This window comes from Phoenix dactylifera, chromosome 17 (assembly GCF_051530095.1).
Source record: "Phoenix dactylifera cultivar Ajwa chromosome 17, Ajwa_hap1_PhDact_Kaust_v1.1, whole genome shotgun sequence".
NCBI lineage: Eukaryota > Viridiplantae > Streptophyta > Magnoliopsida > Arecales > Arecaceae > Phoenix > Phoenix dactylifera.
The window spans coordinates 17,134,482-17,161,793 of record NC_143206.1 but is presented as its reverse complement, the minus strand read 5'-3'; the positions used below and the strand labels follow the sequence as shown (position 1 = coordinate 17,161,793).

The following is a 27,312-nucleotide window of genomic DNA, read 5'->3' as shown; positions in this document are numbered from 1 at the left end:
AGTAAGCTATAGAGTATTTCTATACCCTCAGTGTCCATTCCTTAAAAGAACAGAGTTTCCAGAAGAAAATTGCTACCGCATGAATTTAGCTATCTGCAAGCAAGAAAACAAGAGACATGTTGGTTGTCGCAATATCAAAACTCATGGTGGGGGCAACAACAGCAAGAATAAAGATTTAAGCCATGCAAGATGGTCCTCCAGATAACAACATTAGCATATATTCTCTACACTGCCATGAAATTGTTGCTTCCCAAAGAAAAAGAAAAGGGAAGACAAAGAAAAGAAAAAGTTTCTCCATCTTACAGATCACTCTCTTATCTTGAATCCAAGCAATCAGTTCAATGACCAGCTTTTTCCCTTCTTTGCTTGGCACGTTTCCATGTCTGTCGGCCCTTATTCTTCCACTTATCAACACCACCAGGTTGACGTTTCTCCTCAATTTCTTGGACCTTACGTTTTCTGCAAGACATCAAATACACTCATATGAACAGAAGAATAAATAATATTTCACCAAAACATATAACTTGCAAATTTACTGAGTTTATTGGCCTAATACCCTGCTGTAACAATAAAAAAAAGCAGGACAAAGTTACCATAGGAAAGTGAATATGATACAACGTTTTCAGTTACTATGATCGTAAAATTGCATTTGGAGTCAGAGACTCTGTAGGTACGACAAGCACCATGATTGCCAACTCCATTCATATAACTTTGAGATAATTCACCTCTATGAAAAAACAGGCTGCTTTGGGCATGCTATCCTGCTGCAATATTTCAAATGGCATGGATGTGCAATCACAAAACCTTTTACACCAAGGTTGGGTATGGAATTCTGCAGGCAAACTTCCACTTGGAATTCTAGATTGTAATCTAAGTTTAATGGGGAATGTTGTCTCACCTGTAAGCCTTAAATGCATGATCAGATAGCAGTTCATCCGCCAATGTTGCCTTTCTCTCTTTCTTCTTCAGCCTGCCTGAGAAGAACTCAGATGCAGGTTCAATAATGGTACCCACCTAACAGATTTTGACCAAACATATTAATCATTTGAAATGAGATGAAATTGGTGACTGAAGATACTTTTCAAACAACTGCAGAAAAGTAAGGCAACTTGCCTGAAAATACTTCGGGAGGGCCTTCGATTTCTCTCCCCTTTTGAAGTGCCTTTTTGGATCGATAGCACTCCTCAGCTGCAGCATGAATAAAATGTCAAAACTCCAACGTAGATAGAGTGAAGTAATTAGAACCAACCCATGCATTAGCCCTGTACAGTATCTTGATAATTCTCAGACTAACATTAAAAAAAAAAAATCTTGAGTAAAAAACTCAAACACAATGTTCTCTAATACCAAATTTCAATGTTATGGATGAATAAACTATAAGCACAATAAGCACTACACATTCCTACAGCATATATCTTTCTAGGCACATATCCAATTCGAACATCATATTTTCACTTTTTTTTTGGGGGGGGTGAACCAGCTTCTCACTACACACGATGAGAAAGCCCAGAACCATTTTCACATATTTCAACTAGAATAAGATGATAAAAGTCCTTGCTTCTGCCAATGTACCAAAAAAAAAAAAAAAAACCTAGTACTTAAATCAGAATCAGAACATGCCGTCTAACACCAATCTTCAAGGTTTCTGACCCGAACAAGTTAATAGTTGCAAAAGCACATCCTATGACAACTCAGGAACTACAATCAAGAATGTAAACATAAATTGTCTAGGGTGACCAACACCCTATCTGAGTTTAACATCATAATCTGATGAATAAGATAAATGGAATTGCCTAGCATCATAATCTAATGGACCAGATAAGAGGTTTGCATATCAAGCTCTAAGACATCCAGAAGCAGCCTCAGGAGAAAGGATCTATTGTAAAAACTCATTCTTTTTCTTTTCTGTGCATGCGCACATGCCATATGGTGGCTTCCTTTTTTTTTCAGAAAAAAAAAGGGTGTGGGGAGTGGGGTGTTCTTGTATAGATAAGAAACTCCCAAGCAGCCCAAATCACGACAGTCCAACAGCCAGCCTACAAAAAGAGGGGAATGTAGCTATATATCTGCAAATGTTATAAACCCCCGACGATCACATCAAAGACTGCAATTTCTCCAAAATCTCTCAGCACACTTAATGATTACTGATCGGACGTTACGTTATCCATCCCTGCTAGGTGAAGGATTCTTCCAAGCCATCAACAACTTTTGAGTTGTGCAGGTGGCAGTAACAACAGCTCAACCTTATATAGGTAACAATGTCATAAATATGTCAGAATCAAAACGAAGCATAAGATAATATAGTCTCAGCAAGATCCCAGAGCATCACTTTCTCCTACAGAAGTAATCCCTACCAAAGCTTCTCCTAACAAAGTTCCTACATTTAAAAAAAAGGACACAAACAAGCTAGAAAACTTCTTTTGAGAACAATATGACACCCATCCACAATTAATTTGTACAGCTAACATAGGAAAAAACCACTTGCACAGACTCCAAACCTTTTCATCTTCAATTATATGGTTTATCTTTTACTACTTCAGAAAGATACTTAGATGACTTCCCCAATCATAATTTGTTCAAACTTCCACAAGAAAATAAGCCACTACACACTTTAACCCTCTCTTGTCCTACTACAACACCGAAAGCCTCATATTCACACTACAAAATCAGAGAACTTATCGAACAAGCTTGGAAAGTTTATAATGAACCAATTTTCATCCATGCTGAAAAATGTTTTACAAGAACTTCTGCAAGCCCAAGAAACTTAAAGCATGATGTTTCGATTTTTATTAGGAAAAAAAAAATCTAATGCATCCAAAAGGTTGGAAACATGAACGGCGCAGAAAGCCCCAAAATCCATGGTAGGTTTTCAAAGACGAACCGATCAAGAAATCCACGATTTTGATGATTTTTTTCTTTTTTTCAAAAAAAGGAGTTTATGTATAAAAAGCATACCTTGAGAATCTCAAGATCTTTCTTTAGCTCCGGAGTGATAGTAGGAGCAGGCATATCAAACCTACGCCACAAATAATCATCAACAACTCTAATTAATGGAACAAGATTAGCAGAGTTTGGCATCCGCTTACCAGCTTCCGCCAGCAGTGTCTTTAACACTTTTCTTCAGCAATTTATTCAGCTTTCGCGGATCGCTGGGAGGAACAAACAATCCGTCCACGAGCTCATTGCCAGGTCTCCAAACAGAGTCTTTCGCTGGAGCGCGTGATTTCTCGGAGCTGTTTTTGTTTCCATTAGTTAAAGGAGGCACCTTTGGAGCCCAAGAAAGACCAATCGACGAATTTTCTTCTGGCATCCTGATCGATACGAAGTTAAACGAATCAAAAAAAAGGAAAAAGGTTGTAGGGCAGAGTGCGGCCGACGGTGCTTAAGTGCTGGGGCAGATAGAGAGAAAGAGAGAGAGGTGGGGGACGTACCTTGGCAGCGACGGCGGAGGCGGCCGGCGACGAGCAGGGACGGAGACGGGCCGAGGCGGCGGAAGACAAGGGGTAGGGTGAGGAGAGGAGAGAGAAGATGTCGGGTTCGGTGGAACGTTTGATGAGCGTGATTTAATCAAGTGAGAATTGACAAGGTATTCTGATGGATGGCCATGATCTGATCAATTTTAAATGCTCGAGGTAGATTTAGAACCACCTCTCTCCACGTAGGACAAAACTCGGATCTCCAAGCAAATCAGACTAGCGCTCACGGAACCATAGTACCGAGTAACAAGCCCAGTTTGAAGGTCAACCCCTTTCAGAATAGACTCTGTATCTCTTGGCTTAAGTGGTAATAAATCATACCATTAACACTAAATCATGAAACTTGTGATTTTCTATAATTGAATTTGCATACTTAATTGTCTTAGGGAATTTATAGGTACCTCAATGTCATGGAAGTTAAAATTTTGGTCAAAATAGAGCCTTTGGCATTCTACTCTATTAAGACCTGTTGGGTACACCAAAAACTATTTCCTGAAAAACTAAAACGAGCGATTGATTGGATCATTGGCATATTAGATCGATTAGATCTATCAGTAGATTAGGCCAACTAAGAGAGTTTGCTTTAGTAAAATATCAATAAAATTTCTAATAGGAACAGAATATTAAAAAAAATAACAAAGTAATTACTGGGAAATAGAGAAACCAACCAATAAAAGGTTGATTACATTGAAAAAATAATTAGGTATAAAACCATCACCCAAATGTGAAGGGGCATCTTGTATGAGTGACAAGAGAGGAACCATGATCCGCTATACTTATATATACATACATATACATACATATATATATATATATATATATATACACATACATACATATACATACATACATACATACATATATATATATATATATATATATATATATATATATATATATATATATATATATATATATATATATATATATATATATATATATACATACACATACATACATATATACATACATATATATACATATACATATATATATATACATACATACATATATATATATATACATACATATATATATATACATATATATACATATACATATATACACATACACACACATGCGCACACGCACATATGTATTTCAGTCTCTTGGTTTTTATTATTATGCATTCAACACTTTCGAATGACTTAGTTCAAGCGACTCATAAACCTCATGTAAAAAAGACAAAATTGCCCCAGAGTGATGAGTAAATTATATAAAAAAATTCTGAGATTAGGGTTAAATTATACTTACATCCAATAATTTGAAAAATCTATACTTGCCCTTCTGAGGTTTATTTTTATTCAATACTTTAACCTAACAAAATATTAGCCAAATCGTTAATTTAAATGAGACCTAAATACCATATTAGAAAAAAAAATTATAAAATGACCAAACTAGCCTAAAGTGATATAACATCGACCTAAGGAGAAGCCATGAGGCGCCATAGGTTTAGAGCTTGATCTTGATGAATCATTAAAAAAAAGCTATATGCTAAGAAAAAAAACAATCTAGCTCTCTCAGACAAGTGGATGCCTCTAAAATTTTCTGCTGTAGAAAATTAGTATCAAGAGTTTTATCGCTTGAGACAGCCTTTTCATGGCCGAAGCCAGGCCATTGAACCGCAACTAGTGCATATTCCAAAAAGGAGTTCTCTCACACGTACTAATTTGGATCCTTTTGATGATAGGTTGCCAAAGCTATCATAATTCTATATATAGACATAAGAATTTTAATTCACAACGACAACATTCCCAATCTCCGTGACATGGTAGGCTGGAAAGCAAGAACAAAATCTGATCAAGAAGAACGTTCGTTGCCAAATACTGATTGAAAATTAAGGATGCTTGTCATCGGATACTGGTTAGGAAGAAAGCTTGTCGTTAGTCTCTTATTGAGAAGGGACGCTCATGGTGGGAGGAGAGGGGCAAAACGAGAAAAAAACCCTAACTACTCAATCTCCAAGAGAAGAAAACTCATAAAGACGGAAGACTTTGAAAAGAACGGAGAGCCGAAAAAGGAAAAGAGGAGCCTTACTTCTTATTAGGGTAATTTTGATTTTTTACAATAGATAAATAGTTTCACTAATGTTATCGATTTAACTAGATGAAACTATAGATTTTACAAAATATTGAGCGTAAGTGTAATAAACGTAAATCTTAAAAAAAAATTGTAAAATTAATTTGAAAATTTTAGGAAAAAAAATCTGATATGGCACTTAGATCTCATTAAAAATTAACAGTTTGACTAACATTTTGTTAAGTTATAGATTAAAGTATTAGATAAATATAAACCTCAAAGATAAGCATAAGTTTTTCATATTATTGGGTGTAATATAATTTACCTCTACCCTTGCTCACTACAATCATTAAAGAGTAAATTATAAACAAATGAGTATAGGAAGCAGCATAGTTGATACAATACAAACCAAGCTTCAGGGCTAGGGTAACTTTCAAAAAAGATCCATGGCTGAAAGATAATAGAATAAAATAATATCCCGATTTCAAAACATACACAGTTACTAGCAACAGTCGCAATCTCAATAGTAGATTCTACATCTTTATACCATGTTGGTATGTCCGATATCATGGTCCGATACTGGTACAGTATGATACATTGGGAACATATTGGTAGGGCCGATACAGTGCACCGTCATCACTAGCAACCAACCTCCACTTGCTCACACAGTTAAATTATTTTCAAATAGAGTGCTTTTGCTAGACAGATCAACTAGGACTTTGCACAAAAAAATTGTAAAATAAATTAAGAATTTAAGATATGAACCTTGACATCAAGCACCTCTCTTTGATTGCAAGCCTGTAAAAAAATTTTGACCTCCAGGCAGCCACTAGGGACCAAACTAGCAACAGTAACATTCCAGTCCTAAAGCAGTCACAACGATGGAACCCATTGAGAATGATATACCAGCGAGAGTTCTGCAAGATTTGAACCACACCTCTAATTCTTGCTGGAATTTAAATGAGATGATAATTAAGCTCTGAGAACTGCAAAGAACCACACTATTATTCCTGACAGGAAGGATTGAATACCAGCAAGCATGTTTAGATAATGCCTCAGTCTGCACAATATTCGTCAGATAAAAATACAAGATCTGAAAATAGTAACAGAACTAGCTAATGAAAATGTGGTGCAAAAGCATTGAACTAGACTGTGATGACATTGCAGATGCCTTAGTGATCCAAACGTAGCCTGATCAACATACATCTTGAGCTCAACTGTCCTGTTTTTTCAGAAGGGATGCCAGCCCTATGGGCCAACTGTTGGTAGCTGATGTTTCCTGCTTAGAGGTAACATCCGAAGACCTGCAACCAACACGAAATAAGGACTAGTGGAGGACCCACAACACCAGACAATGAAAAATGAGCAAAATATTGTGGCAAAAAAGAGATTGCATTAGTTTAAAATGTAAGAATGATATGAGCGGAAGTTTTTAGCCACAATAATAACTGATGGATCACGAACTCCTGTATGGGCAATCCTTCTAGAGATATCCTTTAGATCCTGAATCAAACTATTGAAAGATAATAATTGAAAAGGATAAAGCTCGCATTCTGGTTACATCAACAGGCAATCTACAAATATAGAAGCCAACCCCTACTTGCCTCCTGAATAGCTAGTGAAATGTATGATGATGCCATGATCTATGTAAATATGTACAACAAACTTGTCACTTATTCCAAATTGCCTCGTGAAAGTCTGTCATCCATATGGGCAACCTCATAGAGGCAACTTATTACAAGAGCCCCTCGAGTTTTTACTTCTAATTGGGACCATAGTCTGGTCCCCATTAAGTATTGATACCTTCTGGCTTGCCAGGCGATATGCAAAAAAGGAATATGCTTGCCCTTAGTTGCATGTCGCTAAAATACAGGCTTAGCATCAGTTGGAGGCCCCATTTGGATGTACTCCTAAAGAAAAGAGAACATCTGAACATCTGCAATCAAGATTTTCAATGCTAGTTAGTCTGGTACTTAGAACACTCGAGATTAACTAAATTGTTTTCACAACATGATGTCCATGCTTGCCAGTACAATGCATCTCTCTCTACCCACCCAATTTTGTTGGTGCGAGTATGCCAAACCCCTACTAGTTTGTTATCAAATCTAATGACAGGTGGAGCAAATTGTTAGTCACAAACTCACAAATGAAATAACTATTTCAAGAAAAATCTTGATTTAGAAATTATATTAACCTGGTCAATGAACATCTCAATGTTATTTTAATAAAAGTGCCATTGGTGATATAATTAAAGAATTTGATAGAAGCTTAAAAATGGTAACTCAGTGAGCAGTATGTTAGGCACCTTTGTATTGCATCTCCCTCTTTTATTTGGTACTAAGCTTTTATCATGCAGAATATAACTAAACACCAACAAACTAATTTTTCTTTTTTGAAAAGAAATGTGCAAGTAAAGCATAGGATAATATTATAAAAAGACAAAAATAAGAGAACTGGAACTAATATACATACACAGGAGGCAGTGGACCCTCATAAGCAAATGTTGATATGCCTTGACGCTGCTTATGCTTGGGATTGGCAGTGCATAATACATAGACTCTCCCACGACGCTTCACTGTCCTACAAAACTCACAGAGTTTCTTCACTGATGACCTCACCTTCATGGCTGTTCAATATCAGAGAGTAAATAAAACTCAGCTTTAAAAGAAAATGGAATATTGATGCAACAATGTGCAAACCCCTTAGGCCTTTCTTTTAAATTATGCAACGTTTCTTAATAACTGAGTGATTTTAATAGTCCAAATGGCTGTTCAATATCAGGGAGTAAATAAAAGATCAGCTTTAAAAGAAAATGAAATATTGATGCAACAATTTGCAAACCCCTTAGGCCTTTCTTTTAAATTATACAACTTTTCTTAATAACTGAGTGATTTTAATAGTCCAAATTAACCTCTATCCAACTACTAAGACTTCAACAGTTATTTTTATCTCCCTCCTCAATGAAGGATTTTATTCGCCCTCAAAATCAACGAAGATAAATAAACCATAAAATAGAAAAATAGCAAATAAAGGTCCCAACTACAATGAAAATTGTCAACATACAAAACAACATCAAGAAAAAGAGAAATGAAATCACACTTCTATGAGAAAAAAAAGCAGTCAAAAATGCAAATATTCGATGAAAGCATATGCCAGCACAGGAAAAAGGATACAAAAGAATTTGATACTTGTCTGTTCTTGAAAGAATGTGATTTTGTATAAGTTCACTTTAAGTCAATTATGAAATCAAGGTATTTACTGAAGTTTCAAATCTCAAGACTCTTAACATCTTTCATGTGGTTCCATTGATGTGACTAAATGGACACCTTCTGTTTTTTAACTTTTAATATTGTTTAAGAAAGCTTTCCAAGGCAAACCTTTCCTCATATCTTCAAGATATATCTAATCAACATTTGTAGTCATTATACGGATGGACAGCTGGCTTTTCAAAAAACAGCCTACTCTTAAAACAGGTCATTTATGCTTGCAAATTCAAGCTATAAGCAATTCCATTTCCTGAGCATTAGATCATGATTTTTCATTTTAATCTTGATTTGAAGGACGTCAAATTTCTAATAGTGTTTGTGGTTACAACTTCTTATCAAATAATATGAGACTTTCGCTTTCAAAAGTGAATTACAGTGGTCAGAGGTACTTGCATTAAAAAGTCAAGACACTGAAACATCATTAAAAGTGGACCAGAATTTATTCACCTTATCTAATTCTTATGCTCTCTCAATGGTCATTATTTGTCTTCATCCACCTAAGACATTCATTCAAATTGCAAACAATTGTTTTGTGCATTCATTTTAGCTTTTCCTCTGTATGGTTTGCATAACAGATAAATGATATGAAGTACAATCATAAGGTAGACAAGCATAAACACAAGTTCTTAACAATCAAAATTGCCAAAAAGTAACTCCATATGGATAATTTAGTGTGATGGCGAGCCTATGACAATAACACATCAATAATACACAATTAGCCGCACAAGTAATTTTACAACAGAAGAAAAGGCTATCTAAAATACATGCTGAATGAATAGGCAATAAATTTTCATTAACCACACATAATAAGAATGACCATGAATATGTAATGTTATTATCATTATAACAATAATTCCCTAAATGCATGAGAAACCAATAAACAACATGCTTACTATCAAATCCATGTCCTTAGGTGTGATGTGAATGAAACAGGAGGAAAAAGAAAACAGATGCTTATAAAGAAAGGCCATAATTTTAAACCCTAGGCTACAAGATTATAAACCTAAGGAAGGCAATTATGCAGTGTAAATGTCTTTCAAGTCGAAAATCACAATCTGTTTCCTTAAAGGATTAAAACATATGCGATGATATGAACGGAATGAGAAAATAATCATAGTATTAATGAGATCATAAGCAACAAATCCAGCAAACAGTGATGACAGATTGCAGCACCAGAACTATAACTTTCCGACACAAACACTCATGCACAGATGCACCCCCCGACAGACACCCCAGAGAGAGAAAGCCAAAAACTAGTGTGTAACAGAAATGATGAATGCACAAAACTAATCAGAAAAAAGCATACCCAGAAGAGAATGGTAATGTAAAGTGAGAGATCTAATGGACATGAATGAGATTATCATTATCTACAACTTACGATCTTACAGATCAATACTGATAATAACCAGCAAGGAAAGAAATTTAGATGGCCATACGTGAAGTGCCGAAATTATGAATATTCAGTTCATAAGATGGAATGGGCAAGAACAACAAATGATACCAACATCACCATAATCATCAAAAACAGATAAAATCACTGATTTATAATATATGAGCATTATAAGAACAAATCATAAATGATCTGTCCTTTTTTTTCCAAATTACATGAACTTTGTATGATTTGAGACTAGATAATAAAAGTACCCAACTACCCAAAATATAATAACGTTAAAGCTTATGATCATAAATTGATCGACAGATATCAAATAAATGAGCACGATCCACAATTTCTAATCTAGAAAAAAAACTTTTTTAAAAAAATCTATGGTCTCTTAAGTGTCTGAAACGCTAGATCGGCCGGTATTCATACGTAAATCTACCGAGATCAACAAACTAAGAATTCAAATCTAACAAAAATATCTGTACAGATAGAGGAAAAGAGAATTAAAAAAAAAAAAGAGAGAGCACCAAGATATAGGGCTAATCAAATGAACCACAAACCTAATATATTTAACCATCTTTTACTCAAAGATGGATCAAGCGGCAAGCCAAGATCAACAGATACTTGTGGGAAACATAATACGTGCCAATAAAGTTAAAGACGGAAAAAAAAACAGCAGACCGCGGGGTATGGGGGAGAGACAAAACCTAAGCCCTAGATCCGATCAAATCACAGACGAATTAAACACATTTATGAGAAAAAATATAGAACAGGGAAATGAGAATTACCATAGATCGAGTGGTGGAAGACGCGGATGCCAGAGCAGGAAAGCGTTTCGTGGATGGAGATGAGCCGGCGGTTGTCGCTGATTACCGTACTCGTGGGCAGGGCGATCGGTGCGGTAACCCTAGGCGGACAAAGCTGGAAATGGGCCGAATCAATAGATCCAGCCCAATTGAGGGCCCACCACTATAGCCTTTTGCATCCTGCAGATACCGGGTGCAGCTGTTCTAGTGATAAATTTCACGGTCAAGTCTATAAACTTGGAAGTTAGCAGAACTTTCCTCGTTACGTTGGTTTTGATAGGTAGGTTAGCTATGTCCTCTCGAACTGGATCATCATTTTCTTCTCGGCGGAATAGCCTGTGCGTTGACGTCCACGGTCCCAGTATGCTCCTCCCAAAACTTCCACCATCCCTCTCCTCCCTCTTCCTTCCATTCTTCCAGTCTCCGTCACGGTCATGGACTTCACCACCCTCTCCGTCCCACGGCCATCCTTGTGCCTAATCCTTCTCCTTATACTATCCTCAGCTTTCTCCGCCGTTAAGTTTTCTTCCGTGGCCCAATGCCTCCCGGACCAGAGCTCCGCCCTTCTCCGGCTGAAGGAAGGCTTCTCTACCAACACGTCCACCACCAACCTCGAATCTTGGAAGTCCGGCACCGACTGCTGCGACCACTGGGAGGGCGTTACCTGCGACCCGGCTTCTTCAGGTCGGGTCACCGCTCTCGACCTCAGCAGCCGCAACATATCCGGTAGGATCGATCCGATCCTCTTTAACCTCACCTCCCTGACTTCTCTCAACCTCGCGTACAACCCGTTCAACCAAAGTCTCCAGTCGCCGGCGTTCAATAAGCTGGCTAATCTCACCCATCTCAACCTCTCCAACGTCGGCCTCTATGGCCAGATACCGTCGGGCATCTCTCGGCTTACGAAGCTGGTCTCTCTCGACCTCTCTACTTTCTTTTTCGACGAGGGACCTTCCACATCACTCAAGCTTCGTGATCCTGATCTCAGGACCTTAATTACAAACCTCAGCAATTTGAGGGAACTCTACCTCGATGGCATCAACATCTCTTCTGATGGTTCCGAGTGGTGCACAGCAGTGTCCGACTCGACCCCTGGCCTCCAAGCGCTGAGCTTGGCATACTGTTCGCTCTCTGGTCCAATTCATTCATCGCTCTCCAGGCTTCGGTCGTTGTCGAAACTTCGCCTTGATCAGAATAGATTAAATTCCAGTGTGCCGGAGTTCTTTGGCAATTTCTCTTCTTTAGGCGTGCTAAGTCTCAGTGCTTGTGGGCTCACAGGATTGTTTCCGGCAAGGATCCTTCAGCTCAGGAATTTGGCGTTGCTTGATGTGTCGGGCAATACTGATCTTTCTGGGAATTTGCCTGGGTTCCCCGAAGATAGCACCTTGGAAAGTTTGGTCCTGTCCAACACGAACTTTTCCGGGACTTTACCTGGGTCTATTGGCAATCTCAAGTCTTTGACGGAATTGCAGCTTTCGGGTTGTCGATTTTCTGGGGCCATACCCTATTCTTTTAGCAACCTCACCCAGTTGGTCCATCTGGACCTCTCATTCAATAATCTCAGTGGCGAGCTTCCTTCGATGGTTCGATGGCGAAGCATTTCAGATGTAGTACTTAAGAATAATAGGCTGAGTGGATCGATAACTTCCTCTCTTGGCGACCGAGTGCTTCGCAATCTCACAGTGATTGATCTAACAAATAACTCACACTCTGGTGAGATTCCTGTATGGCTGTTTTCCCTACCATCTTTACAGAATTTGCTGCTTAGCCAGAACCAGTTCTCCGGACATCTCCAAGAGTTTTCAGATCCTTCTTCCACGTTGTCAAATGTTGACTTGAGTAATAACGAGCTGCAGGGACCAATTCCTAAGTCGGTCTTTCGGCTCTCAGGGCTAAAAATTCTCAATCTTGCATCAAACAACTTCAGCGGTACGGTGGTGCTAGACTTGCTCCGGAACTTGAGGAATCTCTCGATTCTGGATCTCTCAAATAATAGGCTGTCAGTAATAGATGGAGATGATAATTCTTCGTGGGCTTCTTTCCCTAATATCAGCACGTTGAGACTGGTATCTTGCAATCTGAACAGGCTTCCTGGTTTTTTGAGATACCAGGTTGGAGTCGGCACCCTGGACCTCTCAATGAACAGCATTGGCGACAGTATACCCCAGTGGATATGGAGTATTGGGAACTACAGTTACAATTATTTGAATCTTTCTTTTAACATGTTTACCAGTGTGGAGGGACCTCCGCCCGATGTTTCCGATATCAGTTCAATGATCCTTGATCTTCAAGCCAACATGCTTCGAGGACCTATTCCTCTCCCTCCGCAGAACACCATTGTTTTGGATTACTCCAACAACAGCTTCGCGTCCTCTATCCCATCCAATTTCAGTGCATATCTCAGTTTCACCGTCTTCCTTTCACTGTCTAGTAACAGACTCACAGGAGAAATCCCTCCTTCCATTTGCAATGCGAGCTACCTCCAAGTCCTTGATCTTTCAGACAACAGTTTTAACGGTTCGATCCCATCATGCCTTGTGGAAGGCAGCAATGGTTTGGGCATACTGAATTTGCGGGGCAACCGGTTTCAGGGAGCCTTGCCTCAGAATTTTGACGAAAACTGTACTCTCCGGACAATAAATCTCAATGGTAATCAGCTGAGCGGGCAGCTGCCCACATCCTTGGCCAGGTGCAGAATGCTAGAGGTTCTAGACCTTGGAAACAACAGCATGGTCGACTCCTTTCCATACTGGCTGGGGGAAATTTCTACACTGCGCGTCCTTGTTCTGAGGTCCAATGAATTCTATGGCCATGTTGGTCCTCCTGCAGAAAACAATGGAAGCAATGGCACATTTGAGATGCTGCAAATATTTGATCTGTCTTCCAATAACTTCAGCGGCAGATTACCCCCTGAATGCTTCAAGAATCTAAAAGCCATGATGGGTGGTTCAGATTTTAATCGCTCCACTGTGGATTACAGGTACCTGCAGTTCGGCCAATCACCCTACTATCAGAACAGTGTCACAGTATCAGTCAAAGGGCTGGAGATGACGCTAGTGAAGATCCTGACCATCTTCACATCCATTGATGTCTCTCGTAATCGCTTCGAAGGTGGCATCCCGGGGGAGATTGGGGAACTCAATTCACTGGTGGTGCTAAACATGTCGCACAATGCTCTTACAGGTGAAATCCCTCCTCACCTTGGGGACCTGCTGCAGCTCGAGTCTTTGGATCTATCTTCAAACGACCTCTCAGGCGGGATTCCCCAGCAGCTGACTTCTCTTACTTTCCTCTCTTCTTTGAACCTCTCATACAACAATTTATCGGGAACAATACCAAATAGTACTCAGTTCTCTACATTCGCGAACGCTTCGTTTATAGGGAATGAAGGATTATGTGGGAGCCCATTGTCAAAACAATGTAGTAGTCCAAGCACAGATCCTTCTTCAAGCTCCAATCATGGAGCTTCTGGAGCCCAAATTTGGAGTTATTTTGGTTCCATCATGATAGGATTGGGTTTTGGAGTTGGCTTTGCAGTGGTAATGCTTTTCACGGCCTGGAGGGTTGGGAGATGGTGGCATGAGCATCCAGTTGACAGGTAGCTTAGCCTTCCGTTTGACATCTACACAGACTTACCCATGAATAGGTATCAATGACAGTTGAATGAACGAAAAAGAGGCTGCCTTCCCAAGCTTTCGATCTTTCAGTGATTTGGTCCTTCTCATGCTTACTGTTGTGTCAGGCTAGGAAGATCAGCAGCAGCATCCATTACAAGCTGAGAATTAGCACGAAATGGTACTGAAGAGGAATGTGGAAAGCCAAACTAATTTTGCTTATGTGAGGATCCGTGCGGGCATGTGTTTAGTCCCACATCGGTTATTCGCTGGGTAGATTATGGATACTTATACAGAATCAAGGAACCCAAATAATAACTTCCGGCTAGCCATTTTGGGTGAGGTCCTGGGTTGTTACAAATGGTATCAGAGTGGACCTGGCCCATAACTTATGTGGACTAGGGGATACTGCAATATGGATCCATTGGAGCTAACCATGAGCCGATCGTGGTGTTTGTGATTAGATTTGAATAGATTTGAACCCTTAGCCTGACGAGGACGTCAGGACTTGAACGGGGGGAGTATGTGAGGATCCGTGCGGGCGTGTGTTTAGTCCCACATCGGTTATTCGCTGGGTAGATTATGGATACTTATACAGAATCAAAGAATCCAAATAATACCTTCCGGCTAGCCATTTTGGGTGAGATCCTGGGTTGTTACAACTTATGTTAGTGTTACGGGGGAAATAAGCCGCCATGCCCCACGTGACCGGCACGCGCGCCCAGGAAGACTACGGCTGCCCTTTGATCCAGCAATCCGACCCCGAGTCGGACATCCTCGGCTCCGCAGCCCGACCCCGAGTCGGCTGCCCTTTGATCCAGCGCTCCGACCCCGAGTCGGACGTCCTCGGCTCCGCAGCCCGACCCCGAGTCGGCTGCCCTTTGATCCAGCAATCCGACCCCGAGTCGGATATCCTCGGCTCCGCAGCCCGACCCCGAGTCGGCTGCCCCTTGATCCAGCGCTCCGACCCCGAGTCGGAGATCTCTTGATAACGACAGGCTATTCCCCAGAGGCACGCCGCGGCCTCCTGCTCCACTACTCCCTGCAACGGCTGTATCCGATGCTGCTCCACGATCTCCTGCATCAGCCGTACAAAGCGGAGCCCCACTATGCCCTGACGTGGCCGTACCCGGTGCTGCTCCACGACGCCCTGTAACGGCCATGTCAGTGGCCACACCATCGTGCCCCACGATAACGAACCCCCCTGAGAGACCCCCCAGCCAGGTATATATGCGGCTGGGGGGAGAAAGGGGGGGTGAGCAATATCTCCCAGAGCACTCTCTTACTTGCGATTATCACCTCTCCTCCTCCTCCAATCTCCTCTGACTTGACCGTCGGAGGGCCATCACCACCCTGGTGGTGGTGCAAGGCTTGTTTGCAGGTTTCTTGGCGGAAGGTGGAGCGCAACCAACACCAACCAAGACAACTCAGACGGAACCCCGTTCACACCGCAGTGCCAATCGTTCTCGGTTTGGACCACCAGCAACAGTTGGCGCTAGAAGGAGGGCCGAATCTTAGAACGATCGTAATGGCACGGCGAGGTGGTCGTGGAGCTTCCAATGCTTCCGGTCGCGGAGCCTCTCGCGCCTCCGGCCGAGAGGCTGCTGCGTCCCCAACGCACTCTCAGCAGCACTCCACCGCCCCTTCTCCCATTCAGACGGTCGAAGCTGCTCAGTTCGACCAGCTAGCCCAGCAGGTTCGCACCCTCGCGGAGGCAGTGCAGAATCTGCAGGGTGTGATCTCTCGGGTGCCGCAACGGGCTCAGGAGCCGCTGCCCCCCGAGCACTCGCCTCTTCCTCACAACCCGCGCTCCTTCCTCTCCCATGGAGAGGAGCGCCGGCGCGAGGAGGATTCTCGAGTGCGGTCCATTCTGCCAGGACCTTCTCATCGGAGCTGTGCGGGGTACGAGAGGCGGACCCGGGCGCGTTCTCAGACACCCCAGTCCTCGAGGGGCCCGCACTCCAGTCGGTCCCCCTCGCGCCGCTCCTTGTCCCCCACCCACCGGTCGCGCTCCCTGGACCGGCGGGTGGACGATCTCCACAGACAACTCCAGGTCCTGAAGGGCCACTCCAAAGATCCCTTCGCTGACTTGGAGATCTCCTCCCAGCCGGCGCTTGCCTCGAGGATCCTGCGGACCCCGAACCCGCCGGGATTCAAAATGCCGGCGATCGAACCCTACGACGGGGTGGCGGACCCGCGGGACCACGTGGAGAGTTTCAGGACTCTTATGCTCCTCCATGGAGCATCGGATCCGCTCCTCTGCAAGGCCTTCCCGGCGACCCTCCGTGGCCCGGCAAGGGCATGGTTCGCCGGCCTGGAGGCTAACTCCATCCAGTCCTTCGACCAGTTCACCCGCTTCTTCATCAGCCATTTCGCCGTCAGTAGCAGGCGGCGACTGGTCTCCGACTCCCTCTTTGATGTCCGGCAAAACGAGGGAGAAAGCCTGCGGGATTATCTCACCCGCTTCAACAAGGCTACACTGGAGGTCCGGAACCTGAGCCAGGAAGTGGCTCTCTCAGCCCTGAAGCGTGGCTTCCGGAAGGGCAGACTCACCTTCTCCCTGGACAAACGCCTGCCGCGGAGCTTCCCGGAGCTGTTATCTCGGGCAAACCAGTATGCAGACGCCGAGGAGGCAGCCTCCCACCGGAACAAGGAGGCCGCCGAGGCCCCTCTAAAGCCCGGGAAGAAAAGGCGAAAAGAGGCACCCCAGAGGAGGAGCCCGACGCCTCAACGCCGGCGCAGAAGCCCGTCACCAGCAAGGAACCACGGCGCCACACGCCCTCGTTCTCCGCACCGACGCTTCAACCGGTACACCCCACTCCTGGCCCCCCGGGCCCAGATCCTCATGGAGGTCAAGGGGCGGGAGGACCTCCCGGTCCCGAGGCAGATGAAGAAGATCCCTGGGTGGAGGCAGAGCCACTGGCCACCATCACGGAGGCGCAAGTCCGGAAGTTCGTAAAGAAGAACATCATTGTCCGATTTGGGGTACCTCGGGTCCTCATCTCGGATAACGGTCGACAGTTTGATAACAAGCATTTCCGAGACTTCTGCGAGGAGTTCGGGATCGAACATCGGTTCACGTCCGTGTCGCATCCCCAAACCAACGGCGAGGCCGAGGTCACAAATCGGACAATCCTCCAAGGTATCAAAGCGCGGATCGGACGGACGGGGCAAGCTTGGGTCGAGGAACTCGAGAATGTCCTTTGGGCGTATCGGACCACGCATCGGACTCCTACCGGGGAGACGCCTTTCAGCCTAACCTATGGCACGGAAGCCGTTGTCCCCGTAGAGCTCGGACTTCCCTCACCTCGGGTAGCCGCACACCGACCCGAGGCCAACTCGCAGCAACTCCGAGGGAACCTGGATCTCTTGGAAGAAGCAAGGGAAATGGCGCAGGTTCGGATGGCAATGTATCAGCGGAGGGTGGCCCGATATTACAACTCCAAAGTCCGACCGAAGCTTTTCAGAATTGGAGATCTGGTGCTGAGGCGAGCTAAGGCATCTCAACCTACGGAAGGTGGGAAGCTAGCGCCGAATTGGGAAGGCCCGTATAAAGTTCGTTGGGTAAACCGACCTGGCTCCTACCAGTTGGAAGCCCTAGATGGCCGAGAAATTCCAAGGGGCTGGAATTCCGCTAACCTGCGGATGTATTACCAGTAGAACAACAAGGCCAGAAAGACAATTTGAAAAGGTGCAACACTTTTCATTTCAATAATTTCTGGTTACAATGGCGTGCTCGTGTGATTACAAGGAATTTCCAGAGGGGAATTAGGGAGTAAAGAAAGCAAAGAAGAGGTGGAGAATCCGTGGAGCTGAGGACCGAGGATCCCAAACCCTCAACCCAAAGCAGCTGCAATCCCACCGGAAGTGGGTGCTTCTAACCGGAGGCGCCATCCAGCACCTCACCAAAAAGACGAGGGGCCGCCGCAGAAGAAGCTCCCGCTGCCCCCAGGGGAACGCCGCCTCCAAAGGATATTCCCATCCTCCCCAGTGGTAGGAAAGAGAAGGAATTCGAGGGGGAAGAGCATATAGAGGCGCGGTCCCGGACTGAGCGTCTGGTGCAGAGCTCAATCGGGAGGCTGAACTTCAAGGAGGGGAGATGTGATCCCGGATGAAACGCCTAGAGCGGAGTTCCGCCGGGAAGACCCTCCTTGTTGATCCCAGATGAAACGGCTAGTTGGCTGAAGTCGCAAGGGGAGTGCCTCCCCTTTCCTTCAACAGGAGTCTCTCAGTCATATGCCAAGGAGGAGGTCCGCGATCCATGGCAACCTGAACAGCTCCGGCTTGGCAAACTCCATCGTACCTGCACCTGTATTTATAGCCAAACTGCGGCCCCCTGGTCGTTCCGATGCGGGTGGCTCCAATAAATGCAGGCGCATTGAAACCGGAGCCGTTCCGGCTCCCGACGCGTATCTCTCCGCGATTTCCTAAGCGTCATTCTCCTTAAACCGCATTCTTTGTGCAGGACAATCCGGGTGTCATGTACCCCTAGGTCCACATATCTCCGCTCGCGCCCGGGCCGTATCCTCCTCGAAGAACCCGCGTATCGCGGCCGCTCAACTAACACTCCTCGCAAGCAGCAGCTGGCGATCCGATTTCCCAGGTAACGCATTAATTAGCGTTTAATGCCCTTCTCGTGTTCCCCCAGGCAACGCTTAGAGAAAAGGAGAAACATGATCGCGGCTGGCCACGGAGAAACCCCGTCGGGCAGCGAGCGACAAGCGCACGACCAGCGAGCGGAATTTCCCGAGGCTCGGCCCTCGGATGCCTGGCTAGCCCGATGATCATCCCGGGAGCAGACTAGCCGGAAGCCCCGACCGGTCGCCTCGGCTTGCGCCAGCCTTGGCCGACCAACGAGTGGAATGTCCCGAGGCTCGGCCCTCGGATGCCTGGCTAGCCCGATGATCATCCCGGGAGCAGACTAGCCGGAAGCCCCGACCGGTCGCCTCGGCTTGCGCCAGCCTTGGCCGACCAACGAGTGGAATGTCCCGAGGCTCGGCCCTCGGATGCCAGGCTAACCCGATGATCATCCCGGGAGCAGACTAGCCTGAAGCCCCGACCGGTCGCCTCGGCTTGCGCCAGCCTTGGCCGACCAACGAGCGGAATGTCCCGAGGCTCGGCCCTCGGATGCCAGGCTAACCCGATGATCATCCCGGGAGCAGACTAGCCTGAAGCCCCGACCGGTCGCCTCGGCTTGCGCCAGCCTTGGCCGACCAACGAGCGGAATGTCCCGAGGCTCGGCCCTCGGATGCCAGGCTAACCCGACGATCATCCCGGGAGCAGACTAGCCTGAAGCCCCGACCGGTCGCCTCGGCTCGCGCCAGCCTTGGCCGACCAACGAGTGGAATTTCCTGAGGCTTGACAACCCTCGGATGCGAGGCTAACCCGACGATCATCCCGGGAGCAGACTAGCCTGAAGCCCCGACCGGTCGCCTCGGCTTGCGCCAGCCTTGGCCGACCAACGAGCGGAATTTCCTGAGGCTTGACGGCCCTCGGATGCCTGGCTAGCCCGATGATCATCCCGGGAGCAGACTAGCCGGAAGCCCCGACCGGTCGCCTCGGCTTGCGCCAGCCTTGGCCGACCAACGAGTGGAAGGTCCCGAGGCTCGGCCCTCGGATGCCAGGCTAACCCGATGACCATCCCGGGAGCAGACTAGCCTGAAGCCCCGACCAGTTGCCTCGGCATGCGCCAGCCTTGGTCGACCAACGAGTGGAATTTCCCGAGGCCTAACCCTCGGATGCCCGGCTTAGCGCCGGAAGAATTTCCTGAGGCCTAACCCTCGGATGCCTGGCTTAGCGCCGGAAGAATTTCCTGAGGCCTAACCCTCGGATGCCTGGCTTAGCGCCGGAAGAGTTTCCTGAGGCCTAACCCTCGGATGCCTGGCTTAGCGCCGGAAGAATTTCCTGAGGCCTAACCCTCGGATGCCTGGCTTAGCGCCGGAAGAATTTCCTGAGGCCTAACCCTCGGATGCCTGGCTTAGCGCCGGAAGAATTTCCTGGGGCCTAACCCTCGGATGCCTGGCTTAGCGCCGGAAGAATTTCCTGAGGCCTAACCCTCGGATGCCTGGCTTAGCGCCGGAAGAGTTTCCTGAGGCCTAACCCTCGGATGCCTGGCTTAGCGCCGGAAGAGTTTCCTGGGGCCTAACCCTCGGATGCCTGGCTTAGCGCCGGAAGAATTTCCTGAGGCCTAACCCTCGGATGCCTGGCTTAGCGCCGGAAGAATTTCCTGAGGCCTAACCCTCGGATGCCTGGCTTAGCGCCGGAAGAATTTCCCGAGGCCTAACCCTCGGATGCCTGGCTTAGCGCCGGAAGAATTTCCCGAGGCCTAACCCTCGGATGCCTGGCTTAGCGCCGGAAGAATTTCCTGAGGCCCAACCCTCGGATGCCTGGCTTAGCGCCGGAAGAGTTTCCTGTGGCCTAACCCTCGGATGCCTGGCCTAGCGCCGGAAGAATTTCGGAAGCCAGGAGTCAGCAAGACGCTACCGAGAGTTAAAAGAAAAAGAAGGACGAAGGCGAGATGAAGAAACATTCAACTTGCATTAATTTTCATTGTTTCAGGGCCGAGGCCCATACAATTTGGCAAAACGCCGGTATACAAAAAAAAAGAAGACAACGAAAGGTACAAGAGGTCAGCTTGGAGAAACTCCCGGGTCGGGAACGTCGGGCTCGTCCGCAGGAGGTAGGGAAGCAGCAGGAGAACCAACAGGCAATGGCGCCGGAGAGGAGTCGAGAAGGGAGATCTCGCTCAGGTCAACTTCGGGGTACTTAGCCGACACCCTTGCCAGGCCCTCCTCGAAGCCTAAGACAAAGGCTTCGGCCCCCGCGTCCGACGCGTCACGGACAAACTCGTCGGACTGACGATAGGTCTGTACTGCCTCCGACATATCATGAGCGAACTCGGCGGACTGGCGATAAGCCTCTACCGCCTGACGCCCGATTTCCGCACTCCTCTCGGCCAGCGCCGCCTCTGCCCGCTCCATAATCTGGACTTTCGCCTCCAAGACCTTCGCCACAATCCGGCCTTCCGCCTCGGTGGAGACCCTCAGCAGCTCAGCCCGAGCCTCCTTGTGCTTCGCTTCGGCAGCAATGCGAGCAGCCTCAGCCTCCGTCAGGCGCGAATGAAGCTCCTGATCGCTCGCACGGGACTTCTCCAAGGCCGATTCCAATTCGCCCAGCTTAGCTTCAAGAGACCGGGTTCGGTTGCGGGCGTTGTCGGCTGACCGCTAGGCCTTCTCCCCCCTCTCCCGGTAGTCGGCAGCCTTCCGGGACTGCTTCTCGGCCCGCTCATCCGCCTTCTTGACCTCGCCCTCGAGACCCGAGGCAACCTTGAGCTGCTCCTGAGCCTCCAACAGTTGCTTCTCGAGGGCAGCAAAGCCGAGTGCCCGCTCTTCGGCCTCCCGGAGCCTCGCCTCGAAGTCCCCGGTCGTCCTGCCTGCCACAGCCTGGCCTCCCTTTTCCACTGCTTTCAGCCGGTCCTCGGCCTTCGCCAGAAGCCCCGCCTGTTCCTTGTAGCACTCCTCCAGACGGATCATGTACTAGGCGAGCTAAGAAATAGGAAAAATAAGGGAGTCAGGCGGAGAACAACAGAGCCAATAAATGGTGAAAAGCGGCCAGAAGAACACTCACCGACATGAGACAGACACAGCTGGCAGCCCCAACGTCAGAGACCTCCAACTCCCGGACCCGCCGACGGTCCTTCTCCAGCAGCACTGTTTCGATGAGATTTCGGGCGCCATCGGTAGTGAAGGCAGACCCCGATTTCTCCCCAGAGCCGGACGGTGGTTCTGCAGCCTTACCCCTATCCATCGCCTGGGGAAGAGTCCGGCCGATCGCGCTCGGGGCGGGGGTCACCCCAGGAATTGATAGGGTCCCGCTCGGTCGGGGCCTCGGCGCGTCCCTCCTCGAGTCATCAGGAGCCGACCGAGTCGAAGGCCGGGTCGGGGACCGATCACGTCCGACCCGTCCGTCTCGGGCAGGCTCGGATGATACCTCCGGAGTAGCGGCAATCTTACCACCGGAGGGCTGATACAGCGTCAGCTGCCGGTCCGTGCCCACGACGTCTCCCTGATCGGTGGGCCCGGACTCGTCGGTCGGCGTCGGAGGCACCTCCTTACGAGACTTCTTCGCCGGTGGGGCCCCGCTCGGAAGAGCTCGTTTCCTCCTCTGGGCTGCTTCCAGCAGGGACGCCCTACCAACAGCCTTTGTCTTCACCGACCGCATGACGTCGTCGATCTCTGCAAAAAGGACGGGATAGTCGGAGACGGAGAAACCAAAGGAAAGAACGGGACGAAAGAAGGGAAAAAGTCAAGAAAGAATCGGTGGCGGACTCACGGTCGGTGGGGACCGAGCTCAGACCGACATTCACCAAAGTATCCTCGGAAATAAGGCGGGCCACCGGGGGGAGCTGGCCCTCGGCAACCAACCCCTTCAAGGCGGCCAAGCCATCGGACTCCTCCCTTGACAGTCTCGATAGGCCGATCGGAGACTTCATCGGGGTCTCCCAGGTCGCCCTGATTTCCCAAGAGGGATCTGCATCAACAAAAAAGAAGCGCTCCTTCCATTTGTGAATGGAGGTAGGAGCCTCCTTGACAAGGCCGCATCCTCGCCGCGCTGCGAAGCACCACCACCTTTTGTCCTGGGGGTGGCCGCTCAGGCTGTAGAACTCCCAAAAAACATTCAGGGTGGCGGGGATCTCGTGCATACGGCAGAGAACCTGGAAGACCGTCAGGGCCCGCCACGAGTTCGGCACCAGTTGCGTCGGTGCCACTCTTAAACCCCGTAGCACCTGCATGACCAAGTCCGAAGGGGGAAAGCGGAACCCGGCCTGGAGAATGCCCTCATTGATGGCGATCTTCCCTGGAGGAGGATGGGACATCCTCTCCTCAGGCCCCGGGAGCGTGGCGTTGCAGGCCTCGGGAAGGTGGTACCGAGCCACGAGTCTGTCTAAGTCTGTGGCGACCAGCTCCGACTTAATTTGGTCTGCTCTCACTTCGCCCATTCCTAATGGCCAATAAACCTACGGTCAGGACGGGGACAGGAAGGGGGGAAAGACCGGAGCGACTGGAGTACACTAGTATAAGAGGGGAAAGTATGGAGAGCCCTAAGTAGAAGAATGGGGAAAACTCACCGGAGGTAAGAACGGCTCCGAGAGCGCCAAAGGAGAAACAAGTGAACAGTCCGACGGCAGCAACAGCTGCGCAAAGGGGAAACTTGAAAATATCTGTAAAGAAGAAGACGGACGGGGAAAGGCCCCCGATTAAATAGGCGGAAAGGCAAGTGACGCCTCGATGACGCCAGAGGACGCCTGGCTGCCGAAGGGTCGCTCGCGCCCCAAAGGCGAATCGACACCATTAAGGAAGGATGTCCGCCGAAATCCTCAGACTGCCAGGTCAGCAATAACCGCCATACGCCATAAAAAGGGCGGGGAGCTCGAAGCGCGCGCGCCTCTCCGAGGAACGGCGGCAATCCCGAAACATCACTCCCTTCACCTGTTCCCCTTCTGGTTCCAGGCTCGGAAGTGGGGGGCTACTGTTACGGGGGAAATAAGCCGCCATGCCCCACGTGACCGGCACGCGCGCCCAGGAAGACTACGGCTGCCCTTTGATCCAGCAATCCGACCCCGAGTCGGACATCCTCGGCTTCGCAGCCCGACCCCGAGTCGGCTGCCCTTTGATCCAGCGCTCCGACCCCGAGTCGGACGTCCTCGGCTCCGCAGCCCGACCCCGAGTCGGCTGCCCTTTGATCCAGCAATCCGACCCCGAGTCGGATATCCTCGGCTCCGCAGCCCGACCCCGAGTCGGCTGCCCCTTGATCCAGCGCTCCGACCCCGAGTCGGAGATCTCTTGATAACGACAGGCTATTCCCCAGAGGCACGCCGCGGCCTCCTGCTCCACTACTCCCTGCAACGGCTGTATCCGATGCTGCTCCACGATCTCCTGCATCAGCCGTACAAAGCGGAGCCCCACTATGCCCTGACGTGGCCGTACCCGGTGCTGCTCCACGACGCCCTGTAACGGCCATGTCAGTGGCCACACCATCGTGCCCCACGATAACGAACCCCCCTGGGAGACCCCCCAGCCAGGTATATATGCGGCTGGGGGGAGAAAGGGGGGGTGAGCAATATCTCCCAGAGCACTCTCTTACTTGCGATTATCACCTCTCCTCCTCCTCCAATCTCCTCTGACTTGACCGTCGGAGGGCCATCACCACCCTGGTGGTGGTGCAAGGCTTGTTTGCAGGTTTCTTGGCGGAAGGTGGAGCGCAACCAACACCAACCAAGACAACTCAGACGGAACCCCGTTCACACCGCAGTGCCAATCGTTCTCGGTTTGGACCACCAGCAACAGTTAGAAATAGTTTTCTAATTGATAGATAAATTAATGACTTGTAAAATATCATTCTGCATAGGTGTTCAGGTGGTTAGTGGATGAAACAAATGAATTCTCCTAGTGTTGGCCGTGTCCAACTTTATAATTCCAGTCTAATTCTCCTTGTTTTAGAGTCGTATGTTACTGAGCACTGGCTTTTATACTGTTATGGAGATTAAATACAATTCTTCCGAGTCTCGCTGAGTCCTATGCCAAATGTTCCGCAATTCTAAGACCCTTCTCTTGGGCTGTCAAACAAGCGAGCTCCTCATGAACAGCTTGTGTTTTACCCAAATTTTGGCTTGTTTGATAAGTAAATTAGTGGAGCTGTCAAACAAGCGAGCTCCTCATGAGCAGCCTGTGTTTTGCTCGACGTTTAGCTTGTCTAATTAGTAAATAAGTGAGGCTAGAGCTGGAGCTAGATTTAGCTCGTTAAAGCTTGAGTCAAATAAGAACAAGATAAAAATAAGTAAATAATATATAATAATAAATATTATTAGTTATTAACTATAGGTATAAAGATTTTTTTATATTATAATTATCAGAACAAAGCAATATATTTTAAATAAGTATTAAATTATAATAAGCTCACAGTATATTTATTTCTTGAGAGATTCCAAGCTTTTAAGTTGGTGTGGTTATCTTGGCTTGTTTACACCTTTGCTTCTTTTGTCTATCATCAATGTGCTTTGTTGTATTAATATTAAATATCTATTATTTTTTAAAAAAATTATAGAGACATTCCTTCAAATTCGTGACATTTATATTTAGATCCAAAAAATTTAAAAAATATCAATTAGACACCAAAACTTCAAATTCATTGCAATATGACTTAGTTATCTATCTTCTTCATAAAACGTTGTCACGTGAGGGTCATTTGATAACCAAACTTTTGTAAAATTTTAGAATCACATTTTCCACTAATTTAGTAGAGGACTTTTGTTTTGGCGCTGTGAATTGTGAGAGAGAGAGAGAGAGAGAGAGAGAGAGAGAGAGAGAGAGAGCAGAAGGAGAGTCACATGAACAAAGTGCTTTGAGTTCTGTGTAGGTTTGAGATCTATACAAGCGGATGAATGATAAAAGATAGGGCGCTTTGCAATGCGCATAAATAGATGAATACAAAGGATGAAACCCTTTGAGATCTATGCAAGCGGATGTATGATAGATGATGAAGTGCTTTGAGATCTGTGCAGGCAGATAGATGATAGAGGATAGAGCGCTATGAAATCTATGCAAGCAAATAGATGATAGAGAAAGTGCTCTGAGATCTATGCAAGCGAATGAATGATAGAGGATGGAGTGCTTTGAGATTTGTGCATGTAGATGAATGATAGAGAATAGAGTACTTTGAGATATGTGTAGGTAGATGGATGACAGAAGATGGAGCGCTTTGAAATTTATATAGATAGATGGATGATAGATGATGGAATGTTTTTAAGATCTGCATAGATGGATGGGCAAGAGAAAATGGAATGTTTTGAGATCTATGTTAATGGATAGATGATAGAGGAAGAACCTTTTTACGATTTGTGCGGGCAGATGAATGATAGATGATGGAGTGCTTTAAATTTTATGCACGTAGATAAATGACAAATGATGGAGCACTTTGAAATTTGCATAGGTGAATGGATAACAAATAAAGTGCTTTGAGATTTGTGAAGGAAATGAATGACAAAGAATGGACAACTTTGAGATTTATGCAAGCAGAAGGATGATAAAGGATAGAATGTTTTATCTATGCAGGTAGATGGATGATAGAGAATAAGCGCTTTAAGATATGCGTGAGTGGATGAATGATAGAGGACAAAACGCTTTGAGATTGAATGAAAACTATGATCTAATCTCTATGAATCAAGGATATTTTGATCTTTTTTCTCACTCTGTTATCTAGATAGACAGCTCATTTATATTGCAATGAAAATAAACTTTTGACCGCTAGTTGAAAATTTTAAAGCTTTTAGAATTTAAGTGTAGCTAATCTAAATTTGGAAGGATGGCTCTATAATTTCTTAGCACTTGCTCTAATGAGTTGCTCAAGCTTTTACACCTTTTTGCCATAATTTTTTTATTAATACTTTTTGCTGAAGTCTCATCTACGAGAAGTCTAAGTCAAGGATCATATATTATACTGTAACTTATGAATGTCTAATACCAATAATCCAATAACAGAAGACAGCCTAAGGCCTATTGACTCTTCACAGGAGCTTAATTTTTTTTTAAAAAAAACTACAAATGGTTACCCACAAGTGAAAAAGAAATTTTAAAAAACAGCCTGGGTTCCCATTTTAGAAGCCCAAGATGAAACCTGACGTACTTTTTTTTATATATATAATAATCTCGGTGGAAGGGCACCAAACAATTCACAGCAATTTCAAAACCGCCA

At 46.3% G+C, this 27,312-nt stretch overlaps 3 protein-coding genes across 4 annotated transcripts; 1 reads left to right on the top strand and 2 right to left on the bottom strand.

Moving 5' to 3' along the window:
• Positions 1-55: 55 nt before the first annotated feature.
• Positions 56-5,561, bottom strand: LOC103706714 (rRNA-processing protein fcf2-like). 2 transcript variants are annotated; one of them, XM_089928183.1, is made up of 8 exons: positions 4,529-5,561; positions 3,432-4,246; positions 3,087-3,311; positions 2,956-3,016; positions 1,114-1,188; positions 899-1,014; positions 304-459; positions 56-93 (listed from the first exon to the last, which is right to left on the bottom strand). In XM_089928183.1, exons 3-7 carry the CDS (start codon positions 3,308-3,310, stop codon positions 339-341), a joined length of 597 nt encoding a protein of 198 aa, XP_089784309.1. In that variant the 5' UTR covers position 3,311; positions 3,432-4,246; positions 4,529-5,561; the 3' UTR covers positions 56-93; positions 304-338. The 2 variants fall into 2 exon arrangements, with proteins under 2 accessions (XP_089784309.1, XP_089784308.1); XM_089928182.1 differs by lacking the exon at positions 56-93 and having other exon boundaries at positions 169-459.
• A 1,009-nt stretch (positions 5,562-6,570) lies between these two features.
• LOC103706747 (Ribosomal protein L36) lies at positions 6,571-11,060 on the bottom strand. The gene is made up of 3 exons (XM_008790958.5): positions 10,931-11,060; positions 7,968-8,121; positions 6,571-6,799 (listed from the first exon to the last, which is right to left on the bottom strand). The coding sequence occupies exons 2-3, from the start codon at positions 8,117-8,119 to the stop codon at positions 6,709-6,711; spliced, it is 243 nt and encodes an 80-aa protein (XP_008789180.1). The 5' UTR covers positions 8,120-8,121; positions 10,931-11,060; the 3' UTR covers positions 6,571-6,708.
• A 149-nt stretch (positions 11,061-11,209) lies between these two features.
• Positions 11,210-25,139, top strand: LOC103706748 (receptor-like protein 42). The gene is made up of 2 exons (XM_089928180.1): positions 11,210-14,785; positions 24,909-25,139. The coding sequence occupies exon 1, from the start codon at positions 11,383-11,385 to the stop codon at positions 14,548-14,550; it is 3,168 nt and encodes a 1,055-aa protein (XP_089784306.1). The 5' UTR covers positions 11,210-11,382; the 3' UTR covers positions 14,551-14,785; positions 24,909-25,139.
• Positions 25,140-27,312: the final 2,173 nt, after the last annotated feature.